This window comes from Lissotriton vulgaris, chromosome 8, assembly GCF_964263255.1.
Source record: "Lissotriton vulgaris chromosome 8, aLisVul1.2, whole genome shotgun sequence".
Taxonomy (NCBI): domain Eukaryota; kingdom Metazoa; phylum Chordata; class Amphibia; order Caudata; family Salamandridae; genus Lissotriton; species Lissotriton vulgaris.
The window spans coordinates 148,203,820-148,223,386 of record NC_141696.1 but is presented as its reverse complement, the minus strand read 5'-3'; the positions used below and the strand labels follow the sequence as shown (position 1 = coordinate 148,223,386).

Genomic DNA, 19,567 nt, shown 5'->3' with positions numbered 1-19,567 from the left:
CTTATGGATGCATCTCGTTACATATGGTACCCACAATCACTTCAAGTACGTATGTTGTGATCGGTAGTCTCTGTCACCTGCTATACATTCCACCATACAGTTTATGATTCTTTTTTGTATTTGTATTCATCCATTTACACCCTTTTACGTTAAAATAGCTATAGCTTTACTGTATAGTTGCTATAAAAGCTTATAATATGGTATAGTGTGCACTTTAAAAAAAAAATCACTCCACTGCAAACAAAAAAGCATGAATAAAAAACATTGCCATTTACAATGCCAGTAGCTCCAACTCCAACAAATGTGAGACCTATTGCAATGTAAATAACAATGCCATTTATTTATAAGTAAAAAAAAAAAAAAGAAATGTCATGAGCAATGCTAATAGCTCTAACTTTTCCAAAGGCGAAACCATTGCATTGTAAATGCTTGTTATTGACTAAAGATTGGTTTAGTCCAGGGTCTGATAGGTGTGTGGCTCTAGCTATAAACAGTTGCCTTATGCCTGTTCTATTTTGTGTTTACATTTTTAGGTATATGGGTTTGGTTGGGGTTGCGCCTTCGTATCTTCTGCTGACATATTAATGTTCCTACATAGGCCTTTCTTCTACTTCTTTGACCACATTCCGCTTTTTGTACCCTATGAAACACCCTCTGCATGCTTCGCAGTATCTTCAGGTGGATCCCGACCGAAACGAGAAGAACGGTCACCCAGGCCATCGTCAGCAATAGATTGGACTACGGAAACGCACTCTACGTAGGAGACCCGGCCAATCTCCTGAAACGGCTCCAACGCATCCAGAAAGCCTCCGCACAACTGATCCTCGACATCCCTCGCAGCAGCCACATCACATCACATACCTCCTGAGAGACCTGTACTGGCTCCCTGTCAATAAGAGGATAACCTTCAAACTCCTCACCCATGCACACAAGGCACTCCACAACACCGGACCAGCGTACCTCAACAGCCGACTCAGCCTCTACACCCCCACCTGCCAGCTCCGCTCCACAGACCGCGCACTCGCCACAGACCGCACACTTGCCACCGTCCCTGGCATCCGAAGAGTGACCGCCGGCGGCAGATCATTCTCCCACGTCGCCACCAAGACATGGAACACCCTCCCCATCCGCCTACGGCAGACTGAAGACCTTCTGACCTTCAGGAGACTTCTGAAAATCTGAAACCCCCCCTCCCCCTCCCGAGACCCTCACGGGTATGTAGGGCCGCTTTAACAAATGCTATGATTGGTTGATTGATCAAAAGGGGATAGAAGAAGTGCTGGACTACTCGTTTCTGTCTGACTTTGAGAGTGAAATTGTTAAATTCAGCAATGTCTTGTCAGGTCAGTCCCTACTGGATATGCTGGACCTATGTAAGTATGTATATATGTATAGTACATTATAATAATGTGGCAGGTACTGATATGTTTACATATCTTGAGCGTTTTGTTTTGGGATGCATTGCCAACTTTGCCAGAGCAAGGCTGTTTCTTACATGCTCTCAAGAAATGTCTTAGTCGGTGCATGCGTTGAACTGTTAGTGAGTGCTCCTGGCAAGACGTGACTCTCTCTGCAGAACAGTGACAACTTAGGTCTCTATGGCATTTCCCCTGTAAGAGTTTTTTCCTCAGACCCTACTCCCTGTGGTGTATTGCTTTGTTATTGATTCCAGGGGTGAGGAATTTGCAGGTAGAAGTATCTATCAAAAGAAAAGGTTACTTACCCAGGGTATTGATATTACTGTGGAACACTATCTGCTTTCAGATTCCTCGATGACCTACCCAGTCTCCCCTTTCTGAGTTGGTATATTGTCAATATAATTTCAAAACAATTTTTTCTGCACAGCACTTCTGTTGCTTTCGTCAATCTCGTCTTTTCCCCTGAACACTTGGAAAAAAGGATTGGAACTGATATCAGAGAGCTGGGCCTGTGCCATTAACAGATCCATAATGTCATGTCTAAGGAGGCACCAGTGGGGAGTTGGAGCCATAACGCCACCTGCTGCTGGTGTAGGGGTCATTACATTTTTTCCAGACCTCTACTGGCTCCCAAGGGAGATTCGTGAGGTGGTGAATCTACAGGTAGATAGCATTTCCACCAGAAACATATTTACCAAAGTTAAGAAACTTATTCATCCATGGTAGTAAACCGCTGAAGTGCTTCTGATGGATCTGAATACTGCCTAAAACACAACCTTTATAAAAGTGAATTTATTTGATTTGCTTAGTGGTGTTTATAAATTAAGAACCTAGCCCCAAAGTCATGATACGTACTATCAGGATATGTAGCAAACTTGTGAGGAGACGGAGTCATGTAAGTTTGTTTACAATGTAAACTGAGGATATAAATGCTCAAGAGGGACATACAGTGGCAAAGCAAATATTTAAAAGTGCTTTGAACGTATTCACCAGTAACGATGGCCTTGTTTGTAAGTTACATGATGTAACACAGGATAGGCACTACGGTTTCTCAAATACCTTTACCTATTTGACCCAACCAGTATGAACAACAGTTGATGTGGTAGCTCTATTTCCACAGCCAAGCAAATAAAAAAGTTATTCTGCAGTTACTCTAGTCCACAGGGACTCTCCAAACTCTTTAAATATGTTCTGAACATCACAAGAACTTTGCAGAACAAATGTGGAGATTGTCAGCTTTAAAATGAGTTCTGCAACACTTGACTCAATGGCAAAAAACACCTCCAATGACCTCAACATATGGAGAAGAAAACCCGTGTCCTTCCTGCTTTCCTTTCCACATCCTATGAATGGTCAAATCTTCCACAGGCACCACTCTCACTCTGAGAAATTCCCTTCTCAGGCTGCACCTCACCTCAGCTTTGCGGATGCTCTCTCTGACATCATCTATTTTCAGTTCCAGCTCTGCTCGGTTCTGGTCCGATGCTACAGTGCCATGGCATTCTAGTTCATCGAGTGCCTATCAAAGTAAAGAAACAGCATTGCATTTACAGACAATAAATATATAGGCTCCAAAAGAAAGAAATCACACACTGTGCAATAGTATTTTTTATCAACATGAATGGACGTGGTGTACAATGCACTGCATTCATATCTGAAGAATTATATATCTACTAGCAGAAGGAATGAGAATATTTTAAACAAAATGCAAAACATGATTGTGATAGTGGATTTAAATGAGACTGGCAAAGTGACAGAGGGTAAGGATTTGACTGCAGATGTGGAAAAAAATTGGGATGTGACTGGGGATTTGAGTGTGGCTTCAATTGTGGTGCAAGTGTAGATTCACTTGTGGATTACATTTTTGACGGAAGTGTGGATAAGAGTACGGATTCAATTGTGGACAAGAGTGCGGATTCAATTGTGGACAAGAGTGCGGATTTAATTGTGGACAAGAGTGCGGATTCAATTGTGGGCAAGAGTTTGGATTTAATTGTGGACAAGACTGCGGATTCAATTGTGGACAAGACTGCGGATTCAATTGTGGACAAGACTGCGGATTCAATTGTGGACAAGAGTGCGGATTCAATTGTGGACAAGACTGCGGATTCAATTGTGGACAAGACTGCGGATTCAATTGTGGACAAGAGTGCGGATTCAATTGTGGACAAGACTGCGGATTCAATTGTGGACAAGACTGCGGATTCAATTGTGGACAAGAGTACGGATTCAATTGTGGACAAGAGTGCAGATTCAATTGTGGGCAAGAGTTTGGATTTAATTGTGGACAAGACTGCGGATTCAATTGTGGACAAGACTGCGGATTCAATTGTGGACAAGACTGCGGATTCAATTGTGGACAAGAGTGCAGATTCAATTGTGGGCAAGAGTTTGGATTTAATTGTGGACAAGACTGCGGATTCAATTGTGGACAAGACTGCGGATTCAATTGTGGACAAGAGTGCGGATCCAATTGTGGACAAGAGTGCGGATTCAATTGTGGACAAGAGTGCGGATTCAATTGTGGGCGCGAGTGTGAAATCAGTTGTGGGAGGAGAGTATGATTCAACTGTAGACCTGAATGTGGGTTACATTTTGGATCCAAGGGTGGGTATAATCGTGGGTGCAGTGTAGATTAAATTCTAGAGGCATGTGCAGATTCAGTTGTGGACTCAATTGTGGATGCGAGTGTGGATTCAATTGTGGACGAGAGTGTGGATTCAATTGTGGATGAGAAAGAGTAATCAGTTGTTGATGAGAGTGTGGAATCAGTTGTGGAGGAGAGTATGATTCAATTGTAGACGTGAATGTGGATTCAATTTTGGATGCGAGTGTGGGTTTAATTGTGGGTGTGAGTTTAACTGTGGGTGTGCGTGTGGGTGCAAGAGTGGATTTAATTGTGGAAGCAAGATTTGGGTTCAAGTGTGGATGCGAGTGTAGCATCAGTTGTGGATGCTAGTACTGTTTTAATTGTGCTTGAGTGTGGATTCAAATGTGAATGTAGATTCAATTGTGGCTGAGGCTGTGGAATTCATTGGGAATGTGACCAAAGAATCATATCAGGAACTAATTGTGGATTAGATTATGGAAGTGATCAATATGTGATTGTTTATTTGACTACAGATGCAGAATGACCAATGTTCTACACTGAGGAAATGTGGGCAATGACAAGTTTTAATTACCACCATTACAATTAGGGTCCCAAGTTGAGGGCCAGGGATCATAAGTAGAGGAGGGTAAATAAAGGCAGTTATTGCCCCCAAGGTGTGAATTAAGCTCACTGCGTTTCAGAGGAGAAACGACTACTGGCAAGCTCTGCAGCAGTGCAGTTCAGCTCAGTTCCCCTTTTTCACTAAAGGGGAATATACACACGAGCAACAATAAACAAAGAAAAAATAAACAAACTGACATTGCATATTTTTTTCCAACTGATCATTTGGGCTTACATGCCACTTAAGTCAAAGACGTGGAGGAGGAAGGGGACCTAAACGGGGTAGTAGATTCTGTATGTCAAGCACTGGGGCATTATTCTTCACCCGAAGTTCCTCATATTGGACAGAGGGGGGAGGGCACCCTACGCCTCAGTTTCTGTAAAGGCCACATTTACCCCTAGCTATTGTGTCATCAGCGGCTCATTACGCAGACCCCTATTCCCATCCATTGGTAGAGCAGCCCCATTGGCCATTGTCCAGTTGCCACACCTTTCTTTCCACCTAATATGAGGTGGGCCTCCTGGGGACTTTCAGTGTAGTACTATGTCCTTGCAGGCCACACTCAGAGCCAGGTCTCAAAATCCATCACCAGCCTTCCTCTTTGTCTGTCGATATAAACCAAGCAGGTAGATTTCAGCGGTGTACATATCACAAGTATTTAGAGTTGTTAGAAATCGAGTTACTGGTTAACTGGAGGAGGGGGGGCAGGGAGGGGGGGGGGTAGAGGGGTGGAGAGCCCTGGTCAAGCAGCAACCACAATCACTGTCAGGTAAGACACAAGCAAACCCCAAATTAACCGGTAATCACCCCTCTGGCAGCTAGGCACAGAGCACTCAGGCTTAACTTAGCGACAATGTGTAAAGTATTTGTGCAACACTTCAAACAGTAAAATAAACCAGTGAAAACGCCACACAAAAAGATCCCACACCAGGTAAGAAAAACTGTGCAAATTTTAATAATAAAACAAGATCAAAACAACAAAATTCTAATGAGTAGAACTGGAGTTAAACTGCAATATAGCGCCTAAAAGCTTAAAGTGGCAACTGTGGCTAGTTGGTCATGCTGGACCAAGTAAAACATTTAGGCCGACCGTGATGGAGTGTGGGTCGGATACAGTCTCAGATTACCATCTAGTTTTGTGCCAAAAGTCCTGTTTGTGTTGGAAAGGGCCGCAGGGGGCAAGAAGAGCATTGCTGGCTATGGTTGGCACGGCACGAAGAGCATGCTGGGCATTGTGGATGGGTTGGCACTTCACGTTCGCGGTACTCCGTGGGCGATCGATGCTTGTTGTGCGACGAGACGGGCTGACGGTGCCTCGTGCTAATTTCGGTATGAGCAGTGCAGTTCTGGTGCGAACTAGTCCTTTGAGTCACTCTGGCGTCCTGGGTTGAAGATGAAGTTGCAGGTCGAGCTCTTCTTCTTACTCAGGTAAGAGGGCAGCAGGTCATCACAGCAGGGCAGCATTTCCTTGAGAGCAGAAGTCAAGCAGAGGGGCAGTCCTTGTAGCAGCATAGCAGTCCTTATTGTGATTATCCACAGATCCAGAAGTGTATTGAAGAGTTGGTGTTTGAGGTCCTCCTTTTCTAACTTGGTGATCTGGTTCTGGAAGGTGGGATAAGCTTTTAGACGGTGGCTTTGAAGTGCATGAAATTCCCTGCCCCCTCCCCCCCCACCTGCCCTGGCTCCAAGCGGTCTGAAGGGGCAATGCAGGGTTGTTAGGCCTTTGTGTGAAGGCAGAGCACAGGCTATTCAGTTGTAAGTGGGGCTGTCCTCAGCCAGCAACCCCCCCACCCTGCCAGAAGTTGGCCCATCCAGGCACACCTAATCCTTCCATTGAGTGACTAGGAGGAAGTCACAAAATCTAACTGTCAGTTTCAATCAGACATAAAGGCCAAAGACAGGCTACATGCACAGAAGGACTAGTGACAGGAAAATGCCAACTTTTTAAAAGTGTAGTTTTCAAAATTGTTATTTCAATTTAAAATACAACTTCATCATAGGTTTGAATTTTTAAATTCCAATCCCAGAGACACCAAACATTAAGCAGGTATCTCCATTTGGTAATTATTCTCATAAAAGGTAATAAAGTAACTCCAATGTTATTCTATGGGAGAGATATACCGCACAGCAGAGAAAAATGAATTTGGGAGCTTTTCACAAGCAGGATATGTTAAACTTAAAAGTACATGTCCAAACTTTTGATTAACCAGCACCCTGCCCTATCGGCTATCTTGGGCCTACCTTAGGGGTGACTTATGTTTAAAAAAAAGGGGAGTTTGAGGGGTGTCAAGGTGTTTAAATGCCAACATTTGAAACAGAAATCAGGCTGCAATGGCAGTCCTGGGACATGTTTTACAGTACTACTTAAGTGGGTGGCAGAATAAGCGGTGCAGGCCCACGGATAGCATTTACTTTACAGGTCATGGGTATATGGTATACCCCTATACAAGGGACTTCCAAGGAAATTAAATATGGCAATTAAGTATAAGCCAATTTAACTGTGGTTTAGGGGAGTGAGAACAAGCAGTTTAGCATCGGTTAGCAGGGTAAAGTGTGCAGAGTCCTGAGGCTAAAAAACAAGGCGAGTAAAAATGGAGGAGCTGAGAAAATAATTTGGGGATGACCACCCTAAGGCTGACCGGCCTAACAAGGGTTATTAAATCCAGTGACCAGAAGGGGGCAATCACTACCCGGACCGGATACTTAAGGAGGGTAATCACCACTATAAGTTTCAATGACTACGGAGGAACAACGTCTTCGTTAAGGGGCTTGTTGATGATTTTCCTGATTACAAGCATAAAAGGTGGCACCAAGGAACTTAGAAAGCAAAACAGACAAGTGTCAAGCAACACACCTCAACAGATGTCCTTGTTAAGCTATGCTATAGTACAGACACTCAATGCTAATATGAAGAAGATAAAGCTCTTGAGGGGAGAGAAATATCAAAAAAGGACTCGATCAGGTGAATCTAGTAGCATGAGCCTCATCCCTATCATCCATTCTTTAAGGAAGTTTCAGATATGTTCAGTGAAGTCATCAGCTGGTGTAAAGTTGAAATGTAGGCATACCCCTTGGGCGGGTTTCCTAAACACCCAGAAGAAATCTACAGAGCTTGTGTAGGCTTCACTGAGAAGTGCAGAACAATATTATTTTCGCCCATCAGTGAATTGAATTGAATTGAATTGAAAATAATTTATACCGCGCAACTAAAACCCTAAGGTGTCAAGGCGCCTAGTGTAGTATTTAGTCCTTTATAAAGGGCATCTAGCTGAGAATCAGTTTAAGCTTCCATATTATCCAAAGTGGCTTCAAGATCTCATTCCAATAGACAGGTTTACCTTTACCCATTTCCCATTGTCCAGAGCCTGGCCTTTTGCGTGACTGCTCTCACAATCAGAAGGCTGCAGACTGAATAGTGCCAGACGGGAAAAGAAGATGACTGCTACAGCAGAGAAGCAAGCAATAGTCTTCTTCCACATTATCAGGGTAAAGACAGAATATACATTATAAGGGACTTCTGTTACAAGTGTTTATTTCCATAAGAATTGCTGTGCTTGACAAGGCTGGACTTTTCTTTGGTTATGTTCGATGGATGTGCACAAGATCAAAGTACTGAAACAACTCGCTCTGGTGAGTAGTCCTTGCACTAAAAAAACCTTTCAAGCATTAAGTTGTGTAGCTTAGACGCTTAGAAAAGAAAAAGTTATTATAGAACTCAAAAGAATCCAACAACGGTCTACCACAAATGATACAGCGTGATAGAATCTTACATGTTGTATAGCGGTGACCATGAAGCCCAATAGCTCAGAGTAAAGTAGTCCAACAAAGGCGTGGATGTGCTCCTAAAGTGAACTGTTTGTGCACTACTGTTGTAGTATTGTACAGAGGGTTCCCACTTTGGCAACTGTAATATTACAAAACATACTAATCTTTGAAAGAGCGAATGCTGGAGAACAGTACTTCTTGATGCATGAGACTTTAATTTCTACTGAAAAGAAACAAACTTTAATGTAAAACTGTGCAGCACAATAGTTTGGTTTAAATCACATGCTCAAAAATGTTACATGACAGAATAAATATGCACCATAGTCAATATACACAAACGCTAAGGCAGCATGAAGGCGGGTAACAGATTTCACCAAATTGTTTAAAGTTTTTATTGGCAACGTTTCAGTAACCTAACAAGTTTATTTATCAACAATTTTTCCTTGTACGGCCAAGTGAACGATTCAGGTCTCTGGGGCTATACACGATGTCATGATGGAAACTAAGGTACCTACTGTCTTAAGAGCAACAATGATTAGTACCAGAATATATCTATGGGACTGGCCTTTCAAGATCCATTTTTGGAGTCTACTAAAGTGGTTACAAAATGCATTAAAATGATCATTGGTCATGGGGAAGCCAGAATGAAGCTGGTGTGCGTCCTCCTGCTCTTACCACTATAAGAATTGATTCTCATTCATTGTTAGATGGAGCTCTTGGAGTGGAGATAGGGGGGGAGCACGGAACGAGGGCATAAGTGGAAAGAGGCGGTGTGCATTGGAAGGGGTATGCATTTGCTACCATCCTATAAGGCGTTTCAAATACGTCATTGTGGACACAACTGGAGAGCATGAGCACACACAATATTTCTATCGAGTGCTGAAGCGGCTTCAACCTACCCGTTGACTATGGATGATGTTTTTGTGCTCCCGTGCGACTCGAGTAGCCCACTTGCGAGCCTCCTTATTGAGACTGTGCTCCTCCGTAGTCCCAGTTTCAGATTCAAGTTGCCGGCTCTACAAAAGAAAAAAGAAAAAGAAAAACTTTGAAAATGGAGATACTCACTAATCAATGAAAATAAGTTAATAACTTTAAAGTGTTTGGACAAGTTCTGCTTACAGCTGTATCCGAATGATGCAACTGATAAAACACAATCAGGAGTAGGAACACCCATCTACATGCACACTGTCAACCCTCACAGGTGAGATACGACTGGTACGCCGACAGTACGGCAAAGCCTACTGGTCCTTGCTGTAGCCCATGGTTTGAAAGATGACCACACTACAGGATAGCAGGTCAGTGAATCACTCTTACATGAGGCCCAAAACAACACCATTTTGCATAGTTTGCTAATTTATGCAGAGATATATTAAGTGGGTGTTCTTATGAATGTTAAATGTGATGACAGTGTAAACACCCCTAAACGGAAGGGCGAACACCAACACATCTCAAGGGTTGACAGTGCTCATGTTTTTGTTCAGTCCCTCCACCAGAACACCACCTAAATGAAAGCAACCAACCACCAAACACCCAGCAACAAAGGTTTGATAATTAACACAAAACAATTCTCTGTAGCTTAGAAGAAAAATATTTGTTTGCCACATTTTGTTTACTTTACTAATACTGCACGAGGGAAAAAGAACATAGGCAATTAAAAAAAAAACTCCTAAAGACCTGAAAACTTAACGACAAGGCTGATGTGAGCTGCTCGCTTCTAATAATGAGGGAAAAGGGCACAGCGAATAACTTTCAAACACCTCTAGGTCGAAAGCGACTCCTGAAGTGGATGGAGAGGTGAAATATCCTTCTCAGAGTTCACAAGTTTCTTCTAAATTATTTCAAGAAGTTGTTTTATAAAGTACCGTTTGGTGATATTTACAACCATTTCCGAGCAGAGTACATCTGCTGATCATAAATAATGAAAATACTCTGGTGCCAAAGGGTAGCAATTTGACTATGGTGGGTACTCTCTATCTGAAAGGTCTTCTAGTGTTGCTAAGTTGAAGAAGATGGGGCAGGCACTAGCGTGAATGCAAAGTTCTCAGTAGCACCTCAGTTATTTGAGACCTTTAAATACTGACATTCAACCCACTTCTGTCCACTCTAGTGAGCCTCAAGGAGGCATAAGGGTCTTTCAATTTTAATTGTCCAGGCCCAGTTGGACCTCCTGCACAAAGGAACATACATCGTAAGCCAATATATAGTTGCTGGATCAGTGGCTGACTCCATGAGTGAGTAGGAAGCGTGTAGTAAGATTAGGGGCACTACTTCAGCCTAAAGGACAGCCAACCAGCCTCAACCCTTGGGTGGTTCTGCTTTGCGTCCACCAAAGTTTCCCCAGCTCAGCCTGAAGTGTCTCTCTCTCTAGCTTTAAGTCATGCTCCACACTACTCTTACTTTTTATGTGATGTAAATATTCAGATACAAATGATGAGTTAATCTTAGGACATTATTTTAGCAAAAAAACCTTGAGATGATTCCCCAGTTGGAATGTTTGGCTTCAACTCCCATCCATAAAACAGTGAACACTATCACTTCCCAAGCCCTCCATCCCCCAAAGGGCAACTCCCCAGCCTTATGCATCAAGCCCTTTGCCAGAACCCTTCCTCTCAGGAGCAGGGCCACAGGGACAATTCTGCCACTCAAGCGCTATCCCAGTGAGGTTGAGGCCAGGAGGCAGCTTTCAGGGCTGAAAGAATTGCCTTGCACCCACCAGGTCTCCAGGAATTGATTGTAGTCACAGCCAGCTACTAAGTAGGGCTGGTTTGAGCATTTCTGCAAGGGCATCCAGCCGTGCTCAGGATGCTGGATTTGTTGACCCTACTGCTTTCAGGTTTGCCGCTCATGGACCCTTTACCATTCAAGTGATCTCCAAGCACACAGAATTGTCCAGAAAAAGCAGCTCCTATAGCGGGTGGTGTTTTGCTTATAACAGAGTTATTCTACTCCCCGTCTACCCTCAAACATTTGAGCTATGGCAGTCAGTGGCATGTCCTCATCAAAGTAATCTGCAAGAAAGCGCCTTGAACTACACCTCATGCTTGTAGTAGCATTTCTTAAGCCAACACACAGTTTGTTTGGTCGACTCTAAAAAAATATCTTTCCCTTATCCTCAAGGCTGCAGTAGACTTCAGCACCCTGTTATGATGTATATTTGGATATCTTACCAGCTAACAGTAATCACTCAAAGTTTACCAGCTAATAGCGATCGCTCTATGTTTTACCAGACAATAGCGATTCATCGATCTTTTACCAGCTAATAGCGATTGCTTGAAGTTTCACCAGCTAATAGCGATTGCTTGAAGTTTTAACAGCAAATAGCGATTGCCTGAAAATTTACCAGCAAATAGCCATTGCTCGATCTTTTACCAGAAATAGCAATGGCTCAATGTTTTACCAACTAATAGCGATTGCTAATTGTTTTAACAGCTAATCGCGATTGCTCAATGTTTAAACAGCGAACAGTGATCACTGAATGTTTACCTAGCTAATAGTGATCGCTCAATGTTTTCACCAGCTATTAGCAATCGCTCAATGATTAACCATCTAAAAACGATCACTCGATGTTTAACCAGCTAATAGCGATCACTCAATATTTAACCAACTAATAGCGATAACTCAATATTTTACCTGCTAATAGTAATCACTCAATGTTTTACCTCCTAATAGTGTTCACTCAGTGTTTTGAGGCTTGCACTCTTTGTTCAAGACCTCTTTCCATTCAACAAGCCACAAGCCTATGTGATATAGTAAATCATCCTGTACAAGTTCTCAATACAGAAAGAAATATAGGAATTATGGGGGGAGGGGAGAGATGACGAATGGAAGGGTGAGACGGGGGGTGGGATATATTTTGTGCACTCGATATTTTGGTTTTAACACTTCTGGTCATGGTTGAAGATTCAGTGGCCATTCAGCAGACTTGTATGAGACATCAATGTACCCTGATAATGTATTCTTCAATTAGGCCAGAGGGGAGGAATTGGTTTCAGGTGGAGAGCGGATACATGCATCCACGCAGGTATGAAACTTCCTGTCTCGGATTGTCCACTGGGCTGAAATTGAAGAGAACACCATTCCACCCTTTAGTTATGTTCACCATCTTGAATCACCCACTTCCTGGAATACCTGTCAAGTACATACAGTGCTCAATCGCTTATCCGCAAACTTTGTGCTGAACAAGTTTCGACACATGAAAAACACAAAGTTTTCCCTCTATTAATAGCTTTTCCCCACAGATCTCTGGTCCCTTCCAACTGTGATGAATGATGTTAGTTCCGTTAATCTAAGGTGGGTGGATGGATGGGTGGCACTAAACATCACTAGTGTAACCAACTTGTGAGAAACTACTACAACAGCCACTGCATTTGAACAACTGCCTCCTCAGTAACACTGCTACAAGGCTTCAGCAGAGCTTAAACAAAGTAAGCACTCAAGCATAACAAAACCCAACACAAATATTTACAGAACATATGTCACTGGAGTCCTGTAAATATATCAACCTAGTTCTTAGAAATTACCTCAGCGATTCTTCCAAAACAGGAACCCCAGCCAGAACCTAATTTGTTAAGTGATTTTGCTACAGGGACGGATTAGAAAAAAGCCTTTAGGAAACACGGCCGTTCTTGGAAAATTTGCACGGTGAGAGGTAATGAGCACTTGATCCATATTGTGCTACTTTAGATTAATCACATAAAACCATACGCTTAGCGCTCATCCCCCTTCCTCACTCTCACGACTCACAGCAACAAATTAACACCAATATCTAATGAAGAGATTTAAGCAACAAATGAGGAATACACTAAATATGGAGGCAAGGACCTATCACCTCGCTTTTATTTTTTAATGTATATATTTTTTAATCTGTGATTAAAATGACATAATTTGTATTACTTGTGGGTTGATACCTGGGGCGTCTTATTTTGATTGGCAGGTGGTTGGTACAGTATGTCAAACAGTAAGTTGCCAGACTTGGGCTCAGAGTTATAGATGCCATCACAAGTTGCTATAAGCCATGGAAGCCAACATCCACCTCCACAAAGCAGTATTCTGTGGTGCATCAGTGCCACATCACATCGTGGCGACACAAAGCAGAGGGATCTAGCATCGGCGTGGAAGTCCAGCAGCCATGTTTTTCCTGTTCGAGGGCCTACATGATTCTTGCAATTGGTCATGCGGCACCATTCTGCAGAGGACTGTCAGCGTGGTAAGCGAGTGGTGCCAAGTGCAGAATCACAGTAGCTTACTCCTATACAGTCCTATGCACGTGTAGTCATATAGCCAAGACCAAACCCACCACCAACACGCTGTCTGGTTGGGTGGTATCTGCTATTGCTAATAATGAATACCAGGATTTATCTTAACAGTGCCCTGGATACTTGTGAGTGAGGCTCCAAATTTAAGTATTGTGGACACTGCTGCGGACTGGATTCTCATCCTCTGGCCAATCATGGAGTAAATGATGAAACTGCTAGCCCTTCTGCTATTTCTTCTATCGCTCAGGCCGTGCCCTTCCTCCCCTTGCATTACTGTCTGTGGTAAAGACCGGTTACATATCCTTTCGCCTGAACTTAGGGACGTTGATACTTCGTATGACACTCTAGGGCATGATCCTATAGAATCCAGTCTTCTCAGTGGGACAGTGCGAAATAATGGGGTCCACTGCAGAATGTGATACAGGCCCCCGAGTCTCACATCTTTCACATATATTCATTGGCCTTAGTCTGAGTAGGGGCCCTCTAGAAGACTGGCCTCAAATGAAGGGCCACACACTTCAGCCCAGCAACTAACGTAGGCACACCGAAGGCAGAAGGCACTAAAGCTACTTTATTTACTTACATCGATTTTGCTTTCGCACTATCGTAAAACAGAGTTTGTATATTTGTCATTTGTAAATGCATAGTCTCTAGCGAACAGTCGCCGTTGTCTACTGTAAAGGCATACACAGACTTTTTTGCAATAACAGAAACATGGGTAAAAGCCATTAGGCTGTTCCAGAAAATATTAAGTTACATGAGCAATAAAGCACTGGTTGTATTAACAGGGATGAGGTGAGAGGTGGCATTAGTGGCATAAGAATCTTTCTCTACTAACCATATCCCACTGGCTAACTTGTGCCCTTTTGAAGCAGCCACTTGTAATGTTGGTGCAGAACCGCAAAGTACACAGGATGTAGTAGTTTTCTAGGCACCTCCTTGGGGAGAAACTTTCAGAGTGGCCTTATTTACCTTGGTAACTTTTGATCATAGCTAACAGACAGGCTACGATAGTTGATCAGATTAATCCATGAACTGACCAGGTCATTAACCAGGGACCTTCACTCTATATAATGTAACTCAACCAATGTGTGACCTTAGAAACCCACTCAAAGGATTCTATGTTAGACTGGGCTTAATCTTCCAAATATATCCCCCTTAGTGGAGAAGTGTGGCTCAATGGTTAGAGCGGCAGACCCTGATGCAGAGGTCTAGCCCGGGACCAGGGTTCAATTCCCCGCCTCGGCGGGTCTTGGGCTAAAAAAATTCCACCGACCTGACAATTCTCGCCTCAGTGCCTATTCTAATCATGGGGTCCCACTCTGCAACTCTGGCTTAATCTCCACAATGGCCCCCACAACGCTAAGGATGCCTGGCCTCCACCTTGGGTGTGCCCAGGAGTGGACGCCTCACAGGGAAAGCCAGGATGGGTTCCACAGCGGTATTCGTACAAGCGCCTTGAGACCCTTGCAGGCGAGTAGTGCGCTATACAAGTATCAATTTACATTTACAATTACCTGTTATCATGACTGCCAGAAGGGCCAAAAGACTGGAAACAGAATCACAAGAAACTCCAGCCTGAAAACATCCAACCCTGACTTAAACACTTAACAAGTGCACCAAGCAAGCATTGTAGAGGCTTACTAAACTGCATGACATGCTCGAGCACGCTGGTCTTCCTGAAAATGGTGATTGCTAGGTAGAGAGCTGCTCTGCATCAAGAAAGGCTTTACTGCTCAGCTTTGGAGCCTGTTGGCCAGGTTGAATTTCCATGATTAAAAATAGCCAAGACCTGAAATGGCCAAAGCGGCACCTAATTAAGCTAGAGTCCAATTACAGAGCTCCATCTTAAGACCTTTTAAAACTTTACATTATTAAGTGGATCGAAGAAGCAAGAAACTGCATGCGGGAACATCTTAGGATCTTGTGTACAGTCAGTAGAATTACTCCCTGCTCAAGAAATCTGGACTGCTTCACTGATATTAACCCGTTAAGCGCGCCGCAAATTCCGCCCCAGTGCGGACGTTAAATAGCGCGGGCGGGATCGGAACGTTCAGCGGACGTGCGCAGCACTAGCGAGGTAGTGCACGCGACGTCCGCCGAACGTTCGCAGCACTTAAAGGGTTAAGCTCAAGAACTTTGAGCCAAAAAGTCAATTTCATTCAACTTCCAGGGTTAGCAGATATGAGTGAAGATCTTTCCTACAACCACCCAGAGCCATCAATGGAGGAGCAGGACAGAATTTCTGCTATCAAACTGAATTGGGTGGGAAGGGAGGGTCTCAAATCCGGCTTGTGTGTTGAAACAGGTTATCCGATGTGCATCTTGAAAAGCTTCTGTGGACTGTGAAATCCAATCCAATGTGGGACCTGCGCCCCTCTTGCATTATGGAAGATTCTGACCATACCCCCTTTACTATGGTAATCAACTTTATTAGGTGTATGGCTATTTCAGTCAGACTATCACCCGACAAATATTTTGTTCTACACATCATTTACTAAAATATTGTTCCCCCCGGAATTATAAATAAACTAATCATTGGGATATATTGGCTTTACAATGCAATTTGCCTATGCTGTACAGCGTCAAAGAAAAAACAACATGTTTTTAACTAATGCTGTGCAGCATTAAAAAAAAAAAAGATTTGTTTTTAAAAAGGCGGGATGCAATTACTGCTGCTGGCAGTTAAATCATTCCTCTGGCATGTGCACTCATCAAGATGCATGGCAGTGCTCGCGGAGTGATGCAGGCGTAATTTCCTTTGCTTTTTTATTTACAGATCCAAGATGGTGGATGCCACTTTGGATGGATCAACAATTTAAAAATTGTGATTTTTTTTGTGGGAAGTCCCCCCTAACCCCCCCTCAAAAAAGCGGGATGTGAGGGGCAGCGAAGAGCAGGTATTGGGGGGGGGGGGGGATAAGAAAAGCTGTGCAGGAGGTAGAGAGCAACAAAGGGTGGCGGGAGAAGCACACAATGGAAAGAGGAACAGAGAACATGGGAGAGAAGCGTGCAAGAGCGAGCAGCATACAAGGGTGAAAGCAACACTGGGGCAGGAAGGAAAAGCAAACAGGTGCGAGCAACACAAGGGTTTGGGAGAAGAACACAATGGAGAGAGCAACACGGAGCATGGAGAGAGAAGTACACAAGAGAGCAGCACACATGTGAGATGTACAGATCTCCAAGTGTGGGGCAGCTGGTCTTTGGCCAGACCCCGAGCCCAACACCCTGAGATGACCAGCCCCTAGAGTGCACGTCCAGGCCCTGCGCTCAACATGCTGCCAGGGGCTAACATCTTCTGTGGATAGGGGTTGACCACAGAGCTTGGCCTCGGACCATGCCAGTTTTTAACATTTCTTACTTTATTCCCAAACCCTAGTTTGGTACAGCGAACCAGAGCATGCTTCATACCCAAGAACCACAAACACAGACACAGAACACACTTCTCAGACCAATGCCTTTCCTTCCGGGGGTTCGTGGTTCCGAAGTCATCAAAGCGAATCCCTGAATGGTGAAGAATAGGTTGGTAAAACTTTCCCTGAGTTTGCAGTATGGTTGCCCGGTCCACAGGTAATTTTCGAGATTTGTGGTACCCTGAGAAATTAATGGTTCCATAGGTTTGTGCACTGAGACAGATATCGTGGACTGAGGGCATCATTTTAGGTGTTGGCAAATCCTGAAAAGGATCCACATACTCTGCAACTCTTTAAACCACTTCATTTAAGCAATGTAACTCTTTAAACCACTTCATTTAAGCAATGTAACTCTTTAAACCACTTCATTTAAGCAATGTAGGATTACTTTGAGGGTCCCCTATGTAGCCAGGGGGTATTCCTTTATCAAAAAGCTTGGTTTATCACGGTTATGTATTAACTGGCCAGACAAGAAGGGAAAACTATGACGTCACCTAGGACCAACAATAGTCCTTTTTAGAACAGGTATACGCCCATATGAAAAACTGTACTTATCATATTCAAATGATTGCTAAATGTTGCCATATCTAGAGGAACAAGACTGGGCATTTGGTGTGCCACTGAGAGGTCCTGACTGGACTCTTCTAATAGATTACTTACAGTGCTCCCAGAAACAGATCACCAGGCATAAAAGTCACACAACAGAAATGGTGCCAGGGATAGTAAGGACTGAAGATTTTTTCACCCACCTTGCAGTCTGCTCACTAGCTCCCTATTAAACCTAGGACTGTGTTTTGCAGCACTGGTGCACACATGTGAAACTAGGGACGAAGGCGCTCCACGACCTTGGGTTGATAGAATTCTGTGGAAGTCGCCTGGTACACGCTCCGAGACCAGCCTATGACAGCCAAGTATGTTCTTAGTCTTTTTAGAAGAACTTGATGGGGGTTGAAACTATTCAGTCTGCTAGTTATGGAATTAACTACAATCTTAGTGGGGCAGAGTCCAGGCTTCAAATGCTCCAAGAAACGAGTTAAAATGCTTTCCTTGCTCCTACATTATAGGAGGAGGGTGCTCCTGTGCACCTTGACGCCATGTGTTTAGGTGCACTTTAAATTAATTTAAATATGGATTCTTTCAACAGATGGAAATTAGAAATTTCTCAACTACTGAAACTGAACCTATTTATCACTTTTTCCTTTAACATTGTTGGCAAGAACGTGGTATGGATGGGAATGTCAAAATCAACTTATTAGCGCCTCAATTATCGAAGAATGCAAACATAGTCCAGAATTAGTGGGGCGTGGAAAAGCTAACATTGATCACACATGTTACTGGGCTAATATACATTACTAATGGGTAGCATGGTTGAAACAGCTTCCATAGGCCATTTCAAAAGACCAGCAAACATGGTGGTAAAATTCAGACACCCTACGCACTTGTACCGGAATGGAATTAGAGTCATGCTGGCATTTTCAAATAATTTAGGAGTGATTGGGTTCCAAGGAATACATGGCCTACATTTTTAGGGATGCCCCCCCCCCCCCACTGTATGTTTCAATAAATATTACACATAAATCAATGTTTAAAGAGAAGATTGTTTTTTTTTATATTTTGAAAATGGTTTTGTAGTCCCCTCTCCCCCCATGCACACCACAATCTATTTTACACCCGCCTTCCTAGTCTCCTTTCTATTTTTTCTGTACTTTGGCTGTTACTCTCTCTGCTTTCTCCCTCTTTGATCTTTTGCTGTGTGCCTCTCCTGACGCCCATGGATATCACCAGACAAAAGTTTATTTATGTATTTAATTTCTCATGCCCCTTTGATTTGCTTGGGGAGTTTTCAAAACAACTTGTATTTTTTTTGATTCACACGATTATTGTTTCTGTCTTCTTACTTTTCTACCAATTTCACGAAGTTTACTGTATAGCACCGAAAATAATGTAACTAGCTTCACTGCGCTAAGAGAAGCATGAACCATGTGCACAACATGAATAGCTAGAATACTGAGCCTAATATGTGAACTTTAGGGTGGACAAATGCACATAACTTGATGCATAAAGGAGGTCTGCCATGAAAGCCGAATATAGCTGTGTTTTGTATTTCTTTGCAGAGGCAGCTCTATACCATATATAGCAAAGAATAAATTACTTGCACCGATGCACGAAATTAACTTAAAACTCTTTACTGTACTTTACCACTCAAAGCATATACATTGTGTAGTAACTCTCCAGTTACATTCATACTGTATAAAAAACAGTGGGTATATAATCTAAATTTCAGTGCAAAAAAATCAGACTAAAAGGAATAAAAAAGCAACTATGCGCAGCGGCGTAGCATGGGTCGCCAGCGCACGGGCCAAGGTAAGTATCCTTCCACTTTTCTTTTAAAATTTTGCGCCCCTGAAAAATGGCCCCGAGCCCCTAAGAATTATGCACCAGGGACAGCTGCCCCTGTGGCCCCGTCAATGCTATGCCACTGACTATGCTTGTTGAGATGACAT

At 43.2% G+C, this 19,567-nt stretch overlaps 1 protein-coding gene across 4 annotated transcripts in view; it reads right to left on the bottom strand.

The window, feature by feature from the left end:
- Positions 1-19,567, bottom strand: part of FCHSD2 (FCH and double SH3 domains 2) — a 514,252-nt gene that overhangs the window by 61,429 nt on the left and 433,256 nt on the right. For all 4 annotated transcript variants that reach the window (XM_086933852.1, XM_086933851.1, XM_086933853.1 and 1 more), the window contains 2 exons: positions 9,295-9,411; positions 2,833-2,937 (listed from right to left, as the gene is read on the bottom strand). In XM_086933852.1, the coding sequence (XP_086789978.1) occupies positions 2,833-2,937; positions 9,295-9,411 (222 nt within the window). The remainder of the gene's footprint in view (positions 1-2,832; positions 2,938-9,294; positions 9,412-19,567) is intronic.